At 39.7% G+C, this 25,033-nt stretch overlaps 1 protein-coding gene across 1 annotated transcript in view; it reads left to right on the plus strand.

The window, feature by feature from the left end:
• The window catches only part of ank2b (ankyrin 2b, neuronal), a gene marked incomplete at its 5' end in the record, with an annotated part of 83,262 nt that overhangs the window by 19,187 nt on the left and 39,042 nt on the right, over positions 1 to 25,033 (plus strand). The window contains 21 exon segments of the mRNA XM_080051719.1: positions 2,924 to 3,025; positions 6,013 to 6,111; positions 8,093 to 8,191; positions 8,573 to 8,671; positions 11,630 to 11,815; positions 14,565 to 14,588; positions 15,972 to 15,980; positions 16,630 to 16,728; positions 17,266 to 17,364; positions 18,218 to 18,316; positions 18,763 to 18,960; positions 19,061 to 19,159; positions 19,525 to 19,623; positions 19,804 to 19,902; positions 20,388 to 20,585; positions 22,406 to 22,514; positions 22,517 to 22,539; positions 23,005 to 23,103; positions 23,773 to 23,970; positions 24,508 to 24,606; positions 24,787 to 24,885. Coding sequence (XP_079907845.1) covers positions 2,924 to 3,025; positions 6,013 to 6,111; positions 8,093 to 8,191; positions 8,573 to 8,671; positions 11,630 to 11,815; positions 14,565 to 14,588; positions 15,972 to 15,980; positions 16,630 to 16,728; positions 17,266 to 17,364; positions 18,218 to 18,316; positions 18,763 to 18,960; positions 19,061 to 19,159; positions 19,525 to 19,623; positions 19,804 to 19,902; positions 20,388 to 20,585; positions 22,406 to 22,514; positions 22,517 to 22,539; positions 23,005 to 23,103; positions 23,773 to 23,970; positions 24,508 to 24,606; positions 24,787 to 24,885 — 2,235 coding nt within the window.

Genomic DNA, 25,033 nt, shown 5'->3' on the forward strand with positions numbered 1-25,033 from the left:
GACCTCCATTCAACTGATGGCTTTTCAAGCAGTTTTTCTGAGCTCCACAGCACGGCACATTGAACACATTTCCCATCAAGGAGAGTGACAAACTGACTAAGCTCCTTTTATAACCAGGAGTTATTATGAAACTATTTCTGTAGGAAGCTGGCGGCTAATGTTAAGTGTCCATTTCCATTCAAAAGCTGTACTTGTTGTCTGACAGTCTTGTTGGGCTAAGAGTCATAGCAACTCAGCCAGCCGCAGAACGGCCATTGGTGCAAGGGATTGTATAATGTTGTCAGTCGGAAGCTCTCATCCGCTTTGAATGTGAGGATATGATCAGACAGGCTCGGTGCAGTGCTAGTTGAAAACAATGCTAACCCTTGTATACACATGTGTGAGGCTGTATGACAAAGTCTTTCCAGGACTTATTCAAGGCATTTTTTTATTTTATTGTGAAGGATTTCAGTCAATATAAATGAATCTGTTGGGGAAACACATAACAACAACACAGAGACAGGCTAATAGTAAGGAAAACAGAGAATTTACATTTAACTGGCATACTCTCTGGCAGACATGATGTCTGAACTGTAAGAATAATGAGTACACCATTATTATAATATATATACTGGCATCATATATGTGAATTATATGTGTTCTCTACTTAAATAAACATTCAGAACTGCTCAGTAGGGGCCACCCAGCTCATTTCTGCCCCTGGGGTCCATTCCAGATGAATCCGTCCATGCTTATATGCACCATTCTCCCAATGTATTTTAGATTATGTGTCAAATATACAACAAAGAACCAATGGATCTTAGTACATGCAACAACAGGGACAGTTGCTGCGTATATTCAACTGCACCATCTACCTTGAACATCATTTAAGTCTTTTTGAGTTGACTTTTGTAGTGTATCGACGTGAATTACAAACGTCCTTCTTTTCTGAACCTTAAAACAGATGTTATGTGTAGATAGTGGACTAAAACAGCAGTGTGGTCCTTCCAGGTGTTTTTGGCGGTGATGCAGAAAACTCCAGTCTCTCTGAATCTGATAAGTGTTGCAGTGCAGTTCTCTGCAGCAACCAGACAGCAGCATTCTGCAGGTCAGCCAGGAACACCACAACAGGACTATTTGTGTGTGTGTGTGTGTGTGTGTGTGTGTGTGTGTGTGTGTGTGTGTGTGTGTGTGTGTGTGTGTGCGTGTGTGTGCGTGTGCGTGTGCGTGAAGTCGACATCAGTGCTGCATTGTCACTGCTCATTTTACACATCATCAGTCCTCCCTCTGACCTCTGCATTCTGCATGTGAGAATGTGGGCGACGCTGTAGGCGATTGAGCGACAGACTGAGACACAGGAAAGGACACACCAAGCGCTGACTAATAACTCTCAACATGGAAAAAGTATACTACATACAAATACTTTAAGGCAAGAAAAGTAAAACAAACAGTACATATGCCGAGCAAGACGTCTCCCTCGTCCTCCAGTGTGGTGCTATAGCATTTCTGTATCCCTGTACCTCTGACCTCACTCTGGAAGGTGTAACAGTTGGAATGCAGTAAAAATAAGCACTACGCAGTGTTTTTTAACAGAGCCGGGGGCTTTGAACACGCTGTGTGTGAGCCAGGATTTTGGCTTCATTCAACACACCAAGAGGAAAGTGCTGAATCATTCTGCCTCCTTACTGACCTGGGCTGTTTCCAACTGCAGCTCACTCCAAAAAACAAACAGGGGACATGTCCTTCCCATTGACATACACAATATGGCTTATTTTTTAAACAAAGGGAAACAAATGCGTCTCTCATTATGGCTGCACAATTATCGCAGATAATGATGTATTGTGAGATTCTGCTCACTTCCAATTTAGACCTGAGAGTAAACAATTATTCTTTAACAAAAAAGGCATGATTGCATAAGCCTGCAGTTATAGATAATTGTGTTTGAGTTTATTTGTAGCAATTCAAAGCAATTTTACAAAAAGTTGTTGTCACAAAAAGCACTAATGCGTCAGTTTATATTCAACCTTGTTGTCATTGCACATTAGGTAGTGACACAGTCATCAATGTTAAATACAAGTATCATATTTCTATAGAATTTGAAAAAAGGACAATATACTGTACATGGTTGAAGTTAAAGCACAATATGATCAGACAAATAACAGGAGTATACGGGATGGGGAGTGACATGGTCAAATAATTGATCCGAGTCAAAGTACATTTTGACTACTTTTTGAACAAACTGTGTTGTTCGAAGAAAGTGAACTGTAGAACGTTGTATCTTCAGCATAGTTTTGATAACTGATTGTATGAATGCAGCCTTCAAAGCAACAGTAGTGGTACAAGAATGGATCCTTGTGGGACTCCATGTAGCAAGTATTATTTACTAGAGCTGAAATTCCATTCCAGTGCCTGCTTATACAGAATATGTGGTTGCATGGATGTAGTATTTTTCGGAGATCTGGTTCTAACACAGTGTGAGAAGTGTGACAGTACAATTGAGCGAAATGAATGGTTTTACGGGATAGAGGTTCAGGTTGTGAGTGTGTGTGTGTGTAGTATTCAGAAGGATGAGCGGACTTTATAAGAGCTGATACTGATACTTTTGTGCACCTTTGTCCATCTTGTAATCCATTCTCTGGAGCTTTTGTGTGTATTTTAAAATGAGATGTTCCTTTAAATGTACTGCCGTAATACCAATAGCTAGTGCGAGGTCATACTATGACATGTCAGGTTAATGGGTTTTTTTAAAGTCAGGAGAATTAGTCATTTATCATTTAGAAGGAATTAAATAGGGGTCACTTTGAGAAAGAATGTGAGTCATTCAACCACAAAGGCTTAAGTTACGTCGCTATCATTCTATAAGACAGCCAATGACTAAATATAAATGCGCTTTGGACATTATGTTGATTGAATTCTAAATGCATTTCTCCTTTGTCTCTTCCAGTCGGACAGTAACACCAGTTTCCTGCGATCGGCGAGGTCAGGGAACATCGAGAAAGTTTTGGAATTTCTGAAAGGGGGAGTGGACATCGGCACCTCTAATCAGGTAAGGGACAGATAACATGACAACACCCACTCACACTGACACTCACACTCATGCTCACACTCGGACAGGATCTAAGGCTGTACGATATGGAAACAGTAATGTAATGTAAAATTAAAGGTTGGCTTGTTTGTTTGCAGCTTTAACTTACCTGTAAAATCCAATGGTTCTTGCCACCAAATATTTAGGTATATACAGTAGAAGCTACGGAATGTATTATTCCAAGTCCCAATTGGCTTATGTTTTCCATTACTAATCTCCATACACATATTAAGTATTATTATCATATTAAAATGGCTCTACATTCCTGTAGGGGAGAGAACTGTGTTTGATCAAGGAGCTTTTCTTTATTTAGGCCTTGTCACTATCTAGTCTCCTCTAATCCATTAGCATTTCAGCCATTGCCAGGGGGAGGGGGTGTAAGCATTCCCCTCCTGGCAACAGTCAAGTCTGGTACACATAAGTCACATGTAGTGGAAATCTAGGATTGCTCGTGGCTCAGTGGTGTGTGGAGACTTCTTTTTTTTTCATTATCCGTTGGGGGTAGATGTTGGCACAAATCACTGTGCACTTGAAGATATTTTTGGGCTCCTGTGTTTGTATGTGTCTGTTCTCTCAAGTTATGTTTCTCTCCCACTATCAAGCACATTTCTAAGCAAAAAAAAAAGAGTTACTGAGATAGTTTTTTTTTTAGATTAAATTTTGGAATGCTTAATTTCCCTTCTTTACTCTTCAAAAGTGTAGCCTTTAATTAATGTGCATCCTTCACTCACATGGAAGCACAACAACTGCAGGGGCTGAAAATCTATTTTCAAGTGAACATTTTTGGAACCCACCCAATTTATTATTTAGTTCATTGATCACACCACATGTTCAAAAAAGACAGAGCTAACTGGTCATTTGGAATTTATTTGAAACCAACCCGCACAGTGTAATAGTCAACTAATGTGGTAAAACGGAAGGGTCTTTCTTTCATTCTCAGTCCTACTGCTGCCTCACTTTGGAGACAAGCTAACAGGTGACCTCAGATGTGTTGTCATGGTAACATCGCTGTTGAGCAGGTGCACTTGCATAATCAGCCAACAGCCATACCTGTATCATCAAATTTCCCATCTATGGTGCTGATTCCAAAATGCTTGTATACCTGGATGAAAAAAGGGGATAGTTAAAGTGTGATAACATTACAAAAAAAGGTGAAATATTATTTAAGTTTATATATTCTTTCATGTTGTTTTAGCTCAACTGTGACATTTGAGCAGAATATATTAGCATGCTAATCCTTGATAATCTCTTCCGCTCCCTTAAAAGGTTGTGTGAGGGTGACTTTCCCAGAGTGACTAATGGTAATCAGTGTTTTAGTGTGCCTTGATGCAGAATGTCTCAATAGCACGCTGCACTGATGAGGGGTTATTTACACTCATTCGGCCCCCCCTGAGACGACTCCGGCCAAATTAGATTTTTTTTCTACCACCTACCATTTGCATTGACGTACAATTGCTAGTGTGGATCCACCAGATAATTGGGATTTTTTTTTCTCCTAATTGATTGTGTGCGTGTGGGCTGACAAAATGAGGCAACTGAAATTATAGATGGAGGAGTGGGTGGACATGGACAAGGCATGGTACATGATAAAGTGGATAGTGGCTTCCTGGAGGTGAATTAAGGGCATGGTGGTAGGGGTGTGCAGAGATGAATAGGGCCCCTGAGGGTTATGGCAGAACTAGAGGTTGTTTATTTATAAGCAGTCGTCACATTCAAGACAGAAAAACTAAAAAACACATCCTGATTGTGAGTACAGGGGAACCATTAAAGGTGGATTAAGGGATTCCGGGGAACGCTTGTTTTCAAAATCAATTTAGTCAAAATCAGTGTATCTCTCCTCCCGATCCGCTACCTGTCGGTACTGTGTATGGGCTGAAAAAATCTGGTTTTAATTCACAGCCTAGTCTCTGTAAACTGGTATGTGAACAATGGGGTCCCCCTATAACTAGCAACATGTCCGTTTACAGAGCCTAGGCTGTGAATTAACTCTGGATTTTTCCTCACACAGTACATAAGTACTTCAAGTAGCAGATCGTGAGAAGATATTCACTGACAAAAAGTGATTTTGACAACAAGCGCTCTCCAGAATCGCTAACTACACCTCTAATTCATGGCATGCAGTACTTATTTGAACAAACTTAACCGCTTTCCGGTCATATGCTTTCACAGAACCTTCTGAGAACTGACATTTGTGTGGCAATCTCAATTTCTAAGTTTATTTTCACTTGGGTGTATTGAGTCATCTCTCAGCTGACCAAGCCAAACCCCAACCCCCTCTCTGCCACCCATCATGAAACTCAAGAGCCCATTACAGATAGTAAAAGGTCATGAGATTTATAACTTGAAACTTCAAACATCTCTCTTTTGAACTCATCTGTCCGTATTGTCAGCCATTAAAAGTATATCAAAGTTTATTTTTATCTATTTATTCAAAATCTTATTCCGAGTCAATTGGTATTTTTGAATGAATCACCCAGCCATCACCAATCAATCACAAAGACATATTGATATGATATTTAAGTCAAATGTCTCGACACCAACATAACTGTTTGCTTGACCTGCACTCACATACACACACACACACACACACACACACACACACACACACACACACACACACACACACACACACACACACACACGCACACACACACACACACACACATACAACTATTTATAGTTTATACCCAGAAGGGCTCTGCTTCACAACAGCATAACATGGCACAACAGTTTACCCAACTAGCTAGCTAGCTTTTATATTTTAGTGCGTCAGTCCACATGTAAGGGCGAAGGACAGCAATTCGTTTTCAAAAGATGGAAACTGAGAAAGAAAGGCAGGCTCTGTTAGTTATGGACCTGGAGGAGGAGGTAATTCCTTCTCTTTCCATTCAGATCTGTGTTTTTTTAATATATTAAGGCCTAACCTTCCGTCCTTTGTCTTTTCCTAGAATGGTCTTAATGCACTGCACTTGGCAGCCAAGGAGGGCCATGTGGAGCTGGTCCAGGAGCTCCTGGATAGAGGCGCAGCGGTGGATTCAGCCACAAAGGTAGGTCTCTGCTTCTGAATGAGAAAACATCAAATGGGAACTCATTGTGTGGAAGCATCTCCAGACAGTAATTCAATACAGACAGTCAATTCTAGTCGTTTCTAGACTAGTCTTATATTTGTATGGTTTACTAGAGGTTTCTTGCCCTGATATGACAGTCTACAAGAGCTTGGTATGGATAATTATTAGTACATTCAAAATAATAATTATTTAAAGTGGCTACGAGGAACTTTTTTTGTTTTTTTGTTCATTCTAGCGGCCCCTTTGTACGACGCCAGCTGTTGTTCCTGGGTGAGCGTTCCCAGGACAAAGGCATTGAGAAAAATTATATAAAAATAGCGATCTTTGCACTGATCGTCTCCTTTGCTGTTACATGTAATGTATGATCATCAAAGGAAAAACGATGACTGTTTCAGAAACATTTAAAAGTTCCTGGTAGCTACTTTAATTAACAAAAAAGATCCACGCTTATACTTTCTCACATGGAGGTAACTGTTAACATCTCATGGTAAAATCACTCACTTTCAAGGCCCTTTCACTCCTGAATGTGTCTCCTACCTGTATATTACCATCAGTCCAAACTTTCTCATGCATAAGTACTGGGGAAATTAATAGAAAAAGGCAAAAGAGTGAATTAAATATTTAGAAATAGGCCTATATTTATGGGAAGAACTTAGACAGCGTGACCTCCTTTTCCAAAAAGAGCAGTTCCAAGTTATGAACTGACATCATTCATTGAGTTAAAAAAAGCTTCCACAGATGAATTAGAGTGTGAAACATATAGAGTATATAAAGTGTGGAGCACTAAAAGAAAGTGATTTGGACAGCGGTGTGGTAAACAAGGACGTCTGATCCTTAAGCAAAGCTCAACATTGCAACACCTGCAATCAGAGAAGGTCCCAGCTCGCTACTGAGCAGTTTTCAAGTGTCGTGACCCGTGTCGCTTCTTGGTGTCACCGTAAAGTGCAAGTACTGAATAAATAACAGTTGCTTGACAGCACAGCTAAACAGCAGAGGTGTAAATTAACCTTTAGGAATATCATATGTTATGTTGGTGTTTGCTTTCGTTTGTCACTTTCTTGTTATCATACCCATGTTTGTTGCCATGCAGTCATGTATTGCACTATATTGCAAATAATGAATGTGCTAGCCTTCTTATTGGTCAGGTTGTAGGCCTGAATGCACGTAACTCTATATACATTCTTACTCCTGTGAGCTGTTCGAGACATTACTCACTGCAAGTGTGAAGTGTGAGGCACTGACACAAGATCAAATTGTATACAGTATACTGTTTACAGAATAAATATATGACTGTTAAGTAACACAGGCATCGTAAAAGAGCTTTTGATGGTTGATTGCCACGTTTTGTAGTTCATAATGTTTAACGATAAGAAACAATTGGTATTGCGTCAGCTGTGTGTGTGCGTGCATGTACAGTATGTGCACGAAATAAAAAAATGCTCCATAAACTAATACTATTTATTTACAGTAAAAACTCAACAAGGTACCATTAAGGGATCTAGAAAGAGGAACATTTTAGGCATGGGAATACAAATGGTGTTAATGTAACAGTTGTCAGTTTACAGAAAACCTTTGTCTCACTTTGTTATATTTAAAAAAAATAAAAGTGCTGAATGCATATGTAGGTGCCATTGATCTCAACATTAAATGTCTCAAAGAAGTAGAAGAGGCGAGCTATTGTACTGCTATAAACAGATTGCCTGGATATACAGTATTTATGGTCTGTTAACTGCATATACTAAGAACGATGATCGGAAAGGAATTTAGACTGGGACTATGAGCTATTCATTATTGCAGAGCATCACTACAAAGCTAATTATATCTTCTAAGATTAGATTTTGGGGTTAGGTTCTGATGAAAAGTACTGATACTTACCTTGAATTGGTCATCATAATTTTTGCAAGTTAAGTTTAAAGGTTTTTCTCCTCATTGTACATTTTGTTGCTTTGTACTAATCCAGAAAGGAAACACAGCGCTTCACATCTCCTCTCTAGCCGGCCAGGGGGAAGTAGTGAAGAGCCTGGTCAAACGAGGAGCCGACATCAACTCACAGTCCCAGGTGAGTGTGTGTGCTCTGCAGAACATAATAATGCCTATTGCTTTCTTTTTAAGATTATTTTTTGGCATTTTAAAGCTTTATTAGAGAGTACAGTGTTGAAATGGGGAGACAGAGAGAGATGGGGGGGATGACCTGCAGTAAAGGTCCACGGGTGGGATTTGAACCCGCGACCACTGCAACGAAGGCCGGAGCCAATATGCTACGCGCTCTATCCACTACGCCACCTCAGCGCCCCAGCACCTCTTTTATTACTCACAAGTCATTTTTAGAGAGAGCCGTGACTCTACTCAAATTAAGTAAATATAGTTGTTTTTACAGGTGTTTTTTTTCTCATGGCCTGTTGTTAATCAATATCCTCTTGTATTTGCCTGTGTGCTGCAGAATGGATTCACTCCTCTATACATGGCCGCCCAGGAGAATCACATGGATGTGGTGCGGTACCTGCTCGAGAACGGGGGCAACCAGAGCACCGCTACAGAGGTGTGTGTGTGTGTGTGTGTGTGTGTGTGTGTGTGTGTGTGTGTGTGTGTGTGTGTGTGTGTGTGTGTGTGTGTGTGTGGGTGTGTGTGTGTGTGTTCAAGATCTAATTCTACTATGGCATCGCACATAAAGTATCCTGTGTCACTGGCGACATATTAATTACTAAGCAACGAACACAAAGAGAGTGTGAGGCTGATGGAATTGCCATATACTGTATATCAAAATATTTGACAAATTGAAAATTTGACCTTAAAATTCTGGGGACTATCAAAGTCAATACAATTCATCAGTAGTGGGCCATGAATGCCTGAACCAGATTTATTGGCACTCCAACCAGCAATCCATGTGGAGAACTCACACTCCGCATGAAAAATGTCAACACGCTTGTGGCACTCTTGGGAAAAGCAAAGGGACCACCAAAGTCATTAGGACACAGTGTCTGGTCCGGGAATCATGAAGTCTGTAATAAATGTCATGGCAATCCATACTGTATTTGTCAAGACACACCATTTTGCATGCCATCCCTAGAGCCCTGCCTCTGGCATTGCCAAATTACTGGCAACGTTTGTGTAAATTCCTCTTTTACATGTTGAGATAAATGATGATGGCGCTAGATGAAAAGTCAAGGGATCACCAAACTTATTGACATTATCCACTTGGGGACAATAAATGTCACTAACGCACACAATTTCAGAGTGGTCTATCTATTATTCAACTAGACATTTTAAGTCCCACACAAGGTGGTGGCCCGACTGAGCGATGAAAACATGGCTTCATATTCCGAAACCTACTGTTGCTCAAAAAGCATATTCCCCCTTTTTCGCTTTTATTGAAACACATGTGTTCAATTTCATTGAGGGTAGAAAGACAGTGTCCCAGGAGTGATTGGAAATTATCAATGAACATAATTAGGGTTGCAAAATTCCGGGAATTTTCAAAGTTGGAAACTTTCCATGGGAATTAACGGGAATTTATGGGAATTAACGGGAATTTCGGGAATTAACGGGAATAAACGGGAATTTACCAAATTTAAAGCAAACCAAATGCAATAAATTCTCCTAACTATGTTATTTCAGTCCAGGCAAACGTTCTAGACTGTAAAAAGCTGTTTTTTCAACTAAGTTTTAATATATTTATGAACATTTAATTTCAAATCAGATTTTTTTTAAAGTTTATTGAGACACCCAACTTGATATCATATATTGATTTGACTATACCAGGTTTACAGAGGCTTAAACTGTGATTTTACATATAGTTGGGGACAATATATTTTAGCATAATCTTGACTAAAACAACCAGATTTTATGCAAGTACACTTGGCAAATTGCACTTAGCACACATCCTACTGCAGGGGTAGGGGAGAACGGGGTAATATGTCACACGGGTTGGTTTTCACAATCGTTATATCTTGGAACCAGAAGGCGCTGTCTGTGAAATTTTGGTATGTAAATATCCAGAATTGGGATCATAATCTTCCTTGGAGTTAGACTGCTGAATTTGAGGTGAGAGGACTGTTTGTGTCAAATTGAAAATATTTAGCTCCTCAGTATTTTTCTTCTAGGCTTTTACACAATGGGTTTATAACAAAACACTTGTTACCCATAAAAAGTGTGAAGGGTAAACTATAGTTTATATTGTGGTTAGCAAGCTAATTGGTTGTCAGATGGTTGTTGGCCTTGATGCTAGCAAGAAATTCAAGTTGGGGTTGGTCGTCACATTTTTGGGGGGTTGGTTGTCACATGTTATCCAAAGGCTGCAGCCAGAAAAGGAACCCAATAACGAAAGAAGTTGTCAACCTGTATCCTCACTGGCACCCCAGAGAAGGAAAGAATAGAGCAGGAAAAGGCAGCTAGCATGCAAAAGAAAAAAGGGCAACAAAAAAAAAACAGTGCATCCCAAACTAGACCAGCTGCCAAGGCTACAGTAAGTTATGTAGGCCTATTTGTCAACTTGACAATGCAATTAAACTTTCAAATTTAGTTCTACTTTCCTTCTTTTTAAGATTATTCCCATTAAGATAACATTATGAAAAACAACCCCATAGTGTGTGACAACTGACCCCTTGATGGGGTTGGTTGTCACAATGTGTAAGGGTGTCTTTGATGATTAATTTCTTCTTTATTACAATAAGATAGAAAAAGTTAGGGGTACACATTTCAAGCCAACACTTTAAGCTTCAATTTAATGTAGGAATGACTATTGAAAGATCTTTTACGTGATGAGCAATTCTCACTAGAGTAAAAAGTGTGCCTACTTACCCCGTTCTCCCCTACTGAGGCCATGCCCCCTACATGCTCTGTGCATTCCTCCATCACATGGGGGGCATTTGACTTTATTTATTGAATGGTTGGGTTCAGACAGATGAGTAATATTTAACTCAACATTCATCTTTTTGTTGTTCAGTGAAATTATTGATTGTTCATAAAATAATCAAAACTTGATCAGTTCTTCTTACAAATAAATCTGTTCAAATGTAATGTTTTTTAATTGTATTATTTTGCATGTCTGTCTGCCTATGACCAAACATAGTGTTTAAATGTTTAGATTTATGTTTGGATGTGAAAAAAAAAAATTAAATTACCGACATTTAGTTAATTCCTATAATTTCCAATTTTGAATATTCCCAAAATTCCCGAGCGAAAGTTCCCGTGGAAAGTTTCCGGAAACTTTCCGGTAATTTACCGGAAACTTTCCACCCCTTTGCAACCCTAAACATAATCAATATACAGTAGGTGTTAAAAAGAGTGGTGAGCATGACAAGGCTGTTGTTTCGATGGAACTAATACTGCGGAAAGGTACATCACTGAATTTATCATTTGAGTACAAATCCATTTTAAATGGTATATTTAGTACCATGCCGAATGGTGCCACAAAACTTGTTGCGATATGCCAAAATAAAGGATTTTCTTGAGAATGATATGTAGGTAAGCCTTTCTTTCCCTGACTTGCCTTATTCAGGATGGCTTCACCCCTCTGGCCATTGCCCTGCAGCAGGGCCACAACCAGGTGGTCTCCATCTTGCTGGAGAACGACACCAAAGGCAAGGTCCGCCTGCCCGCGCTGCACATCGCTGCCCGCAAGGACGACACCAAGTCTGCCGCCCTGCTCCTCCAGAACGACCACAACGCAGATGTCCAGTCGAAGGTATGCTCCAAGCTCGTCTCTTAGGGGTTGGCATGTGTGGACGTCAAGCTAATGTGGTGTCTACGCGTTTGTGCCAGTGTGTCTGTACTGTGGTTATAAGGACTTTAACTATGTTTATGTATTATGTGAAGCTTTATTGATATTAGTGTACAGAATGCAGAAGGTAAAGTGTTTGTAAAAAAAAACAGTTGTGCTTTCTTTTTAATGTCCGTGGTTTTAGCAAACTAACACTGAGGGAAGGATCATGTTAACATCTGCTCTTAAATTGTGATCTGTATAAGTTTATCCTGTCACTCAACGATCTGATAGCATCTTCATAATCACAGGGTGACATTGTCTTGCTCATAATGCAAAGTAAGCGAGTAGGTGGAAAGCTGGTGACAGACATTTTCTTTACAGTCCGACAGTGTGGACTTCTTATTTGTGGGAAGAGCTGGAGTTTTAGTCCATTTTATATAAATGAATGTATGCATCTAATAATCAAGAAATGTCCACACCTCTTATGGTTATGCTATAGGTCTAACCACAGTGGTAAGGTTTCTATGTAAGACAAAGCTGTTTCCTATCTAAACAACTAAGGTTTCAACTATGCAGTATGATATTTCTGTCCCCATAGATGGCAATATTTCTACCTCCAGTGATATTGCATTTACCCTCAGTTCCACTGTCGGTACCAGGATTGAAATGATATGGGTGTCATCAGGAGCTAGCTTGAACAACAGGAATACAAAGCCTTAATATGACTGGAATCAGAATAATATTGTTCCATGCTGCCGGTTATTACCTATCCAGATAAAATATGCAGATACCAATCACAGCAGGTGTAACTGTAGGCTCCCCGCAAACATATATGTATGACAAAAGAACCACTAACTTGTTGTGTTGTACGTTTCCCGCAAAGCTGTATACCTGTGTGTTAGTGTTTCCATCTATGTGTCTATGCATCTCTTTCTCTTTCTATTTCTCTCTTCCTCTGTCTCATTCAGTGTCTCTGTACGTGCCACGTCACTCCTGGTCCTGCCACTAACTGGGTCTCTCCCTCTTTTTTTCCCCCTTTTCCTTCTCTTTAATTGCTTTAAATCCCCGATCACCCCTCCCCCTCCTACCTCGCTGCACCGGTGTCTAAGTGTAGCACTGTCCCCTGCATGGAGTGTGCTACTGTCTGCAGGTTGTATGTTGGTGATATTTATGGCTGCATGCAAGCAATGTCTGGGGGGGATTGTATAATTTGAGATTGCTTCTTGACCATCTACAAGTGATGGAAGGGGGTTAAAGTGTCAATCTGGTATTGGTGGGAATTCACAGTTACTTGTGGCTATGTGAATTTTTGAATTATCCTCTGATACCTGATTGTGGCCTTAAGTGACGTGGCTAGAGTGAAGGTGACTTACTGATTGACTAACAGTCGTCTGACTACAGTAACAAACCAGGTCCAACAAGGCAAAAGCGATGTTGTGATGTAACAGAAACACAGCTCAGGATATAGGCCTATGTATGCATTAAGCATAATTCCATATGTGGTTCAGCTGTTCTGATGCAGCCCTGCTCAATATGAGTCATAAGCAAGGCCCAGAGGGGAATAGCTATAAACGGCAGTATGTATGGTCACACATAAAACACATATTGCTGTCATACACAGGGCACAGTTCACGTGATCAATTATCTCAGGAGAGCAGTCCAGTGACAACTATCTGAAGTGGTCTGCTTACATCTCAGTTGACTAAACCAAGATGCTTGTGGAAAAATACAGCTATCATTGAGTGCAGGGTCATCATTAGAAAGAAGTCCAGCAGGGTAGGAAACATATTGTTAAAAAAAAGCCCAGGTTAGACAAATTTATTTGGAAGAAAAAAATAGGTGGGTAAGTAAATTATAAGCTATGAACATTGAGCTAGCTAAGATGTTAGCATGTTTACAACCTCTCTGATCATCTGACTGCTTGTGATTCTTGCTCTATTGCTCAATGTCTCTGTGTTCTTAGCTCTCAGTAATTATTCAGTTAAATATCATGTTATCATCAGCATAAAGCATTATACATGATGACCAAAACTGCAAAGAAGATAACTAAATTGCAATGAAATATAATTATCCTGTAAAAAGTTAGCTAAATGGATTACACTGCATGATAATAGCACATCGTCTTTCTCTTTAATACCTGTTTTGCTTTAGTACTACACTACTTAATATTGATCTGTGACATGCTAACTTGTAACACAAGTAGAGAAGGGTCATGAGGTCAAGGAACAGACTTATTAATGTTAGTTTTGCACCTTCATCTATCTAATGTTTGGACTAGCTACTGGTCATACCTGACCAAGTAAGGCCTAAGCACCTTAATTGCTTAAATTGTCAAGATTTTATTTTATACCTTAAAAATTAGACTTTTCCTTTTAAAATGATCTGTTATTTCTAGTTTGAGAATGTATTTAGGCCCACTTTAATTAAATCATGGGGGCCGTAGGTGCTAATTTAATTAATCCAAATTTCAAATGATTAAAAAACAATCGTTAGCTGCATATCCACAAGACCCGAGGCTTTGATATGCATCATCTCTGTGTGAACTTGACATCAGCTGTATTGAGAGAGCACACTCAAGGGTAGTGACTCACCCCAGCCACGTCGCTTGCCTGTTTACTACCCGACATGCACAGCGGCCTCTGGGCTGCTATGCATCCGCCTACAGCGCAGTCATGTGTTGAACAAGCCTTAACTGAACTGCTCTTTCCCTCCCTCACTCCTCCTGCTTCAGATGATGGTCAATAGGACTACTGAGGTATACACATGCTCCTTGAATCTCCCACAAACACAACCCTTTGTCTTTCCTTTCACCCTTTATTTATTCCGCTTCCACAGCACTGCATGGTCTGGATACAGAATCGCTTGTTTCATTTTGCACTTAACACAGTTTCAGTTGGTTTTGTCATGATGAGAGTTCAACATGGAACGGCTGACACAAATGGCCAAGCTGCTGCCGCGTGTCCTGTGCTCAGGCACTGCACTCAGTGTGCTTATCATTGTTTTATATGCTTTGGATTTATTTATTTCCTCCTCTGTATGTGAGCATTTTTTAATTTTTAATTTCCAATTTTGATTTTGTCACCGGCTCAGAAAGCCCCATTTCTTTTTGTCATATGTGACTCTCAGTACATTTAGAAATATCTTTGAACACATTGTTGAGATGTATAGTTAGTTGATTTTTTTTCTCCTTTTTAATTATTACATTTCCCTTCTGCAAAATTTTGATTTGATGAACACTGTGCTGATGCTTATTTCACTTGTCCGTCTTGTAATTTTATAGGTTTATGTCGTGTCGCATGATTCTTAGAGTCTTACAAATGCACTATGAACTACTTAATCTAGCATAAAACAGTCTTGGTTAAATGATTGCAAATTTTACAATATACTGCATACAATATATTTCACTATGTAAGGAAGTCCAGTGCTGCCAAAATGAAGATTATTTAATAGAAATCATAACATCAAATTGAAATCCTATTTTTCATCTGTGTGCCCATAATATATCAGGACAAAAGTATAAAAAATATAAAAATCTGATTGTTATTTTCATGTTTGAAATTGTATTAACTGCCGACACATGTTAAAAAATCTAATTTTGCGCAATTGTCTGCCTATTTTGCACAATTGTCTGCTAATTTGCTAAAGATTAAGTCTATTTCATGCTAAATTAGTATGGCAGTGTGTACGTTTTGATATTGGAAGTCAAATATCTTGCATGTTACGATGAGAAATAAAATACTAATTCGTTTTTTTTCTAAATGAACACACAAATGGAAAAGCGAAGTTGCTGAAATTATTTTATTTTAATTTTGGCAGTCCTGGTCTTTCATACAACAGCTTCCTCAACAAGTGTTTCAAATGCATGCTTGTCTATAAAATATCTTCGAATTACTGGTACAGGATGTTTACTCTTTAACTACTACAAACAATGCAAATCAATCGTGGCATGGGAAGCATATATTTTTTAAGAATCTCTCTAAGGACTTGGCAGTCGATTGCATGTTGCATCCACGCTACCTTAATTTGCACCATTTTAAACGTTTGACTGTGTAAAGTTTTTTAAACCATCACGCTAGTCACTGTATTCTTCACACTTTTGTAAACAACTTTTTCACATTAAATCGGACCACACTTACAGAATGGCAAGGTAAGGCAAGAATTTCACAACTACTCCAACCTGCTCTGCAATCTCTAACTATTCTCACATATTTTCCATTCTACTTCTTATACCTCTACGATGTACAGTTAACATAGTGCACTTTGGTGTTGATCAGAAATATACCTTTCTCATGATGTGCCACTCTATGATTTTACTATAATTTGTGGTTGTTTGGGTAGCTGATATTGTTTGTCCATCTTCATGTCAATCTTGATGATAATCTGTGTATACTGTACATCTATCTGTTCTTCTTTCATTTATTTTCCTTTTTATTTAAAATAGCTTTTTTTCAAGGTTGAGTAAAGCCTTTGTTTGATAATTTTTTTTTGATTACCTGCATGGAAGTGACGTGTCTGGAGTGTGTTTGGGGTTTTTTGTGTGTATGGGTGCTACATATTTTTGAATATTGAATTTTATTTTTTGATTTTGATAATTTTCCTTGTTTTCTTTTCTATTTTTCTTTTTCTCGCAGTTTTCTTTTTTGTTCACTTGTGATGCTTATCGGGACTGCTGCATGCTGGGAAGACGAAAGATCAAAAAGGAACGAGTAGGAGTTCAAGAACATAAAGAAAAATCTAATGTCTGACCTTTGTCGTCCTCTTTGTATGTCTGTCTCTCTTTCCTGTCTATCTTCCAGAGTGGATTCACTCCGCTGCATATCGCCGCTCACTATGGCAACGTCAATGTGGCCACACTCCTGTTGAACCGAGGGGCAGCCGTTGACTTCACAGCACGGGTAGGATTCAACACTAAAAATAAGCACAGTGACAGGATGGGCATTGAAAGACATTATATTTCTACTGCAAGACTTCTGCAGTACACTATTGCGGGCTTCTGAAACTAATTAGCCATTAGTTTTTATCTCTGACGAAAAAGATGTAACCGTCTTCAGCCCAGTATTTCAAGCAATTACATTTACAAGCACGGCAGGGATCAACTGGGACAAGTGTAAGTGGGCCCTTAGAGAGGACCTTTTATGCTTTTCCATGTTTCTTTTGTGCACGGTCCACCCTCACCTTAACCCACTTAATTGTTCAATAATTATTGTTTTAGATTTTATCTAATGTAAGAACTGTCTTCCCCACTTACTTTAGTTTTTGAAAGCATTTTAATTCACTTTTAATTGCCGTTTTATTGTATATAAGATTTATACTTTCAAATAAACTCAAATGAATTTAAAAAGTTCAGAATCATTACCTTTTAATGATTACTAAGACATTTTTATATTTTTAAGAAACAATTTAAGTCGCTAACAAGTAATTTTTCTCTGTAGAATGGGATTACACCTTTACACGTGGCTTCAAAGCGTGGCAACACTAACATGGTCAGCCTGTTACTGGATCGGGGCTCTCAGATTGATGCTAAAACAAGGGTGAGTAGAAACTAAGCTAAGCTAATGCATCTTCGTTTTGAACTATAACCTGCACTCTCTTACATTAAACGTTTCCGCTATGACATCAAAAGGACCAACATTTTTTTTTCCAAATGGCTCATTGTTAATATCTCCAGTAGCAACAACAGATGTGAATATGAGCTAAATACTGTCATTTTCAGTTCAGCTCACTGGGTCAGTGGATTAAATTCAGTATCACACGACATATCATGACTTCTGCTCTGTTGTTTTGATGTAAGCCAGCTGGCAGGTCAGTCAAGTCAATTAGCTATAACTGATTGTAACCAATACAAACAACATACATCCTGAGTTAGTTAGTTAGTCAGTGGCTACACCTGCATATAGTGAATAAATGTTTATGATATTGCAGCTAATGAGAATCTTTTTAGATAAAGTGACCAGGCTAACATAAGCTAACTAAGAGTTAAAGGTGCTCTATGTCACTTTGGGTGTGTCAGAAAAGTGAACATTTTCTAACGTACGTATATTTGCACAACTGAATTAACAACCTTTCCTCTCAGGGAAATTGGATCCCTGGAACACTGTTTGAAGTTAGAAAGCTACCTAAAAAGTTACTGCTTCACTGTTGTTGTTTACAGCAGCTGGGCCCACAGTTTTGTTTACAAACCTATTCTAGTCTTACCTTTGGTTCCAGGTGCCTCAAAAAAAATTTGTTTTGATTTAGGATGATAGAATTATTCAATACCAAGAATTACATGTAGAGAAAATGTGTTTTGTAAACCAACTGCAGGATTTGCAAATGCAAACAAATCCCCCTCCACTGAAACTGCATAGTGCACCTTTAAGTTAAATCACTGTTTCTCATCTGTAGGACGGTCTCACTCCCCTTCACTGTGCGGCTCGGAGTGGACATGATACATCAGTGGAGGTGCTGCTGGAGAGAGGAGCACCCTTATTGGCCAGGACTAAGGTGTGTCACGTGACAAGTTACCGGGACAAAAGCATGTTTCTCATTCCCTTTATGTGTGTGTCATATTTGCTGGTTAAGGGATAAAAAGCTATTTAAAGTCATCAAAGTTATAATTACCTAACATAAGGTTCTCTCTATAAAGTTGTCCAGTATACAGTATATTGTTTATGAACTGAGGACATATAGATATCTCCTTTTTTAATCTGCTTTGGTCTTCAACTCCTGAAAGAAAAGATCTGCCTCTCACTAACTGCTAAATGCTATCTGTCTTAAATAATAATTTATTTGTTCTTTTAAAATCACGTTTTTCACATAAAATCACAATCTTAAAACACAGTGTAATTTGTACAGGACACATCCGCACTGTCATGCATCAGAGCACGCCTCCTACCATTTACAGTACCTCAATCAAACTAAACAACCTCTCCTTTCTTGGCATTTTTTAGAACGGGCTGTCTCCTCTTCACATGGCGGCGCAGGGCGACCATGTTGAATGCGTCAAACACCTTCTGCAGCACAAGGCGCCCGTTGATGATGTCACGCTGGACTACCTGACAGCGCTGCATGTGGCGGCTCACTGCGGACACTACAGAGTCACCAAACTGCTGCTGGACAAGAGGGCCAACCCTAACGCCAGAGCACTGGTACGAAGATGTCATGTGACTTTACACTGAGCCCGAAGTCAATATTGTTTGGTCATGCTTTACTATATGAGTGTGTGTGTGTGCCATGTTTCTCCGACAGAATGGCTTCACTCCGCTGCACATAGCCTGTAAGAAGAACCGAGTGAAAGTGATGGAGCTACTGGTCAAATACGGAGCCTCCATCCAGGCCATCACAGAGGTAAGCCTATGCCGCACAGTGAAAACTTGAATCAGCACAAATGATTCTTTGAACCAAATGGGGCTTCCACAACAAAGGTTTAGTCAAGGAGTTCTATATGGGAGCCTAATGATAGTTTAGGTGTTGTTGTTGAACAAAAAATTATGTGAATAATACAGTAGGCCTATGTCCAATAATATCAAATTATATTAATAAGAAAACAGACTAATGTAAACTCTATCTGGACTTATGATGTGTGTTGGAGTTGGTTGAATATTATTTCCTCGTTTGCATATTTATAAATCTGACGAGCTCTTTGAGTGACACATTTATATTCGCTATCACTGACATTCTGTTCCTCTTTCCACCTCCACTCCTGTGTGCAGTCTGGTTTGACGCCCATCCACGTCGCAGCCTTCATGGGTCACTTGAACATCGTGCTGCTGCTGCTGCAGAACGGAGCCTCGCCCGACGTCAGCAATATAGTGAGTGATTTAGAAACAAGCCCAGCACAGAGAGGGCAATTATACATTCTACAGATATGCTACTTTCAAATGAGAAAAAATAAAGTGACCGGCCCAGCTAAGTTATACGTGTGTATTTCAGTTGTATAGGCTACACGTATATGTATATTGACTTTGCTGACTCGTGTGTTATGTGCGCAGCGTGGAGAAACGGCGTTACACATGGCTGCCAGGGCGGGTCAGGTGGAGGTGGTCAGATGTCTGTTGAGGAACGGAGCCATGGTGGACGCCAGGGCACGGGTAAGACTGCCGTTTGTATAGCAATACACCAGAGAGAACTTTCTAGACTAGTATTTTGTCATTATGCAGATTAAAGGTGGAGTCCGGAGAACGCTTGTTGACAAAATCACTTTCTTCAAAATCAGTGAACATCTCCTCATGATGATCCGATACCTGTCTGTATTGTGCGCTGGAAAAATAAGCTGTCAATACACAGCCTAGACTCAGTAAACTGGTATGTAAACAAATGGGATGTAAACAAAGGGGACCCCACCGTAGCAAGCAAGATGCCTGTTTACAGTCTAGGCTGTGTATTCAAACTGGATTTTTTTATTCAGTGCACACGCAGTACGTATAGGTAGCAAATCATGAGATCACTTATTTTTTTTACAAATTGTTTTTTGACAACAAGCACTCTCCAGAATCGCTGACTTCACCTTTAAACTCTACTTTTTTATTTCCTATTTTAAGTGTTCTTTCTTCTTTTCCCCTTTGTTTACCTTCAGGAGGACCAGACTCCCCTCCACATTGCCTCTCGTCTGGGTAAAACAGAGATAGTTCAGCTGCTGCTCCAGCACATGGCCCATCCAGACGCTGCCACCACCAACGGCTACACACCCCTGCACATCTCAGCCAGGGAGGGACAGGAGGAGACTGCCTCTGTGCTGCTAGAGGCCGGGGCTTCACACTCAATGGCCACTAAGGTGGGTTGAGCCATGAAAGATGTTTTGTCTTTAAATAAATGTAATACTCCCAAACGCATTTTAGGAGCATTCAGACTGTGTCCGCCAAGTTTCTATTTCAGGGAATAGTTCAAAGTTGTCGAAAATAATCATATCAATCTGTGCTTCTGTCAGGGTGTGTTCAGCCTAGCCAAGCATAACAATGAAAGCAGGGAGAAAGAGCTTAAACTAGCCTGGCTCTGTGAAAGTTACAGCGAACAATACCAACTTTAAAAGTTCACCTTTAAATGTTAATATATAATTAATTGAATCTGTACACAAGAAACGCTTTTCGCTGGAGCTGTTTCAAAAATGACGTATTTCTTCACCATGCTAGCTGCTTCTCTCTGCTTCCATTATTTATACTAAGCTATGAACAGTTTAACACCATCAGGTGACCATCATCTGCAATGTGAAATGGCAACTATTACTGATGGGAAACCCAGTAACACCAGCAGCAATGACACACATAATATCACATGACAGATAAGACCAGAGAAATGAGGACTTATGGGTATTATAAAACAATTTGTACACAAAATGCACACAGCAACTGAACACATCTGTTGAAGGATACATCTTAACAGATTAGCAGTTTGGAAAAATGTACAATACTACAAAGTAGCAGATGCACAGGTGGTAGAATAGAATTGACTGCTACAACAGTGCCCTCTTCTCTAGCGTCACAGTGTAGTGGTTACAGTTTTACTGTATGTGCCGGTCTCTGTCTGCCTGTTTGACCCACTTTTGATGAAAGATGGATGAGGCTGTAAAGCTGGCGTTTCCCTATTGAATTGTGCATGAAGCCTGAACGCAGTCAAGTGATTTACAACCGTCACCGTGGATGTGTTTACAAGACAAGGCTGCACGGTCAAATTCTGCTCTTTGCATATGGTGTAGGACAGATTATTCCTTTAATGTATTCAGAATTCAAAGGGAAACAAAGCATTCTGTGATGCAGTGTATTGGTCAAGGTTCAGCGGCTCTTCTCTCTCCCACTCTTGATGTCTCTCTTATCTTGTCTCCCCGGTTTGTCTCCGGGGAGAAAGGGCGTGGCTGTCGCTACAGAAACCAAATCAGGGGAATGTTGCCGACGCGCTCCATCCACACAAGCACGTTCTCAATAGTCCTTATCCTTGATTTGCTCAGAAGGCTTTTTCTCCCCGCATTTAAATGAAAGGACAACCTCCATGTCTCTCTCTCCTCTCCATCCTTTCATTTATTTTTGTCCAATCAGCTTTTCCATCACATTGACAAACAAAGGATTGTAGGGCTTGGTCGTAAACACACTGGTCATGTGGTTTCTTTCTGTTCTGAATTCCATAGCAGTGTAAGTGCCCCCTCTGCTGGTGTTACTGTGAAAGTGAAGGGATCTGTGCATTTTATTGGCTTTAGGTTACCTAGGATTGCATCAGCATGTCTGCAGCCTTGGAGGTCTTTATTGTGTTTACGTCACTAAGAGGGTGATGAAAGCTGATCAAACCTAACCGATGTAGCATATTCCCAGAGTGTATGCAATGATCATTTGTATACAATGTGATACATTGTCAATGTCAGTAGCAATCTTACATGGATACAATAATCACTTATAAAGACATTATAAAGACAGATTTTGTGAGGATAAATACTCAAATGTAATTTAATTTTACTATTAATTCAAACATCTCAATCAAATAATACAAATATGTATATATACAGAAACTACATAGGAACCAATAACCAAAATATATATATGAGGATTGATAAGGTTTGCCTTAAAATACATGTCTTGAACTGCCTTGTCCGGTTGTTTCTCTCCACAGAAAGGTTTCACTCCCCTGCATGTGGCCTCCAAGTACGGAAGCCTGGATGTGGCCAAACTTCTGCTGCAGCGTCAAGCACCACCTGATTCCGCTGGAAAGGTTAGCATCCACAAAAACAATTATGCTTCCTTATTGTATCTGTAATGTTTTTACCGCACAATCTATGATCCCATAGGTTGTGTTGTACATGTCCCCTCTTCAAATCATAGGTGAAACTTTTCCTCCATGTAAATCTAAATGGTGTCTTGCTATTTTTCTGTATTTAGTTTAAGTTAACTACAAGTGCACTGGTAAGACTATTTAAAAAAAACAGAAAATCCTCCATTTGGATTAACTTTAATTTATACCAGAAAACATTAAACAGATAACAAAATCTTTTTGTATAATACAATTTATTGTTTTTCTTAAATATGTTTGTATTTGCATCATAATAATGGCCCACTAAAATAACTCTTAATTAATCTAAAATGGCAGTTTTATCCCATTTAACACATATTATTAATCGTGTGTGTGTGTGTGTGTGTGTGTTTTTTTTTAATGGCTTGTTGCTGCACTAACTGCTGTTTAATCCACTTGCGCTCACCATCCATCCCTTACAGAATGGCCTTACCCCGCTCCATGTTGCAGCACATTACGATAACCAGAAGGTGGCGCTCCTGCTTTTGGACAAAGGGGCGTCGCCCCACACTATGGCCAAGGTGAGAGTCCACAGTAAAGACACTGTGCAAGAGACAATAAGAAAGCTGAGAGGAAAGTTGATCGGCAAGTGTAAGACGTAGAGGACAGTTAAAGGTAGAGTCAGTGATTCTGGAGAACACTTGTCAAAATCACTTTGGCAAAATCACTGAATATCTCCTCATGATTCGCTATCTGTCCTTACTGTATGGATGCTGAAAAACCAACTGGGGTTAATACACAGCCTAGGCCCTGTAACGGTTAAGTAAACAAAGAGGGCCTCCGTAGCTAGCAACATGCCTGTTTACAGAGGCTGTGTATTAACACTGGAAACCGTAATGATAGGTAGCGGATTGTGAGGCAATATTCATTGCATTTGACAAAAGGTGGTTTTGACAATAAGCATTTTCCAGAATCGCTTACTCAACCTTTAAGTATGTATCTGTTTTAAATCTACATGTTACTACCTTGCTGAAAACATACTAACCTCATATGGCAAATAAAACATTTGATGCTTACTAGATAAGCAACATTGGCTTACAAGTGAAGCCAATGTTGTTCTTGTGCGTCCCTTACATTTTTTGGGGTATCTACGGTATCTCAGGTTTTTTGGTTTACAAGTCAGCAACAAGCAATATCAGAAAATGACACCAGCTTCTTCTCTCCCCTGTCTCCTCTCCCCACCCCATTAGAACGGCTACACTCCGCTCCACATCGCGGCTAAGAAGAACCAGACAGACATAGCCACGGTGCTGCTGCAGTACGGAGCAGAGACCAACATCCTGACCAAGCAGGGGGTCACTCCACTGCACCTGGCCTCCCAGGAGGGACACGCAGACCTGGCTGATCTACTGCTGAGCAAAGGGGCCCAGATCAACGCACCCACCAAGGTACCGTCCATGAATCCTCAATATAATACAATACAGCGACATCACAAGGAGAATGATCATTATGAAACTAATGTGTGTCTGTGTGTGGAAGTCATTTTGAGGGAGTTTGAATTAGAGGTACATTCAGCGATTCTGGAGCATACGTGTTGTCTTGTTTTTATTTAGTCAAAGTCAGTGAATATATCCTCACAATCCGCTACCTGTCTGTACTGCGTGTGCGTTGAAAATAAATCCAGTGTTAATACACTGCCTATGCAAAAACATGCATGCGCCAGAATCGTTGACACCACCTTTAATCACCCCACCACGATGACTTAGTATTTACTGTATGAATGTTAATCTTTACTAACCATGCTGTTTTAAGGGAAAAGTCTGAAATTCAATTTTAAAATAAGAGAGAATGGACAGGATGTGTTTGGCTGCTGTGACTATAGTAACTGTTATGCATGTGTGTGTGTGTGTGTGTGTGTGTGTGTGTGTGTGTGTGTGTGTGTGTGTGTGTGTGTGTGTGTGTGTGTGTGTGTGTTCCTCCTGCAGAGCGGCCTGACTGCCCTCCATCTGGCAGCCCAGGAGGATAAAGTGGCTGTTGCCGAGATCCTGGCCAAAAACGAAGCCAACCTCGACCAGCAGACAAAAGTATGAACAGTTATACTTTTATCCTTTTTCTATATTTAGCTTTGCAAGTTAATGATATTAAAACTCTTTCATCTCAAATAAAATCATTTCTCTGTATATTTATTCATAGGTGTAAGTGAGTGTTTTGTGTTCATCATTAATGGAGAATTGTAACAGATTTGCCGTTTTTTTTTGTTGCAGTTGGGCTACACCCCGCTAATCGTAGCATGTCACTATGGAAACGCCAAGATGGTCAACTTCCTGCTCCAGAGCGGTGCCAATGTCAATGCCAAGACCAAGGTACTGAAACTAAAGGATATATTTAGACAACCATTATTATTTGAGCGCTTCATGAAGCATGTTTTAACATTCATTATAATATATTTGTCATTTTTTCTAATTGACTACTTCTTGTGTTGACTCATATAAGCATAGCATTGTATTTCAG

The sequence above is a fragment of the Ammodytes marinus genome (genome assembly GCF_949987685.1).
Source record: "Ammodytes marinus genome assembly, chromosome: 23".
NCBI classification, from domain to species: domain Eukaryota; kingdom Metazoa; phylum Chordata; class Actinopteri; order Uranoscopiformes; family Ammodytidae; genus Ammodytes; species Ammodytes marinus.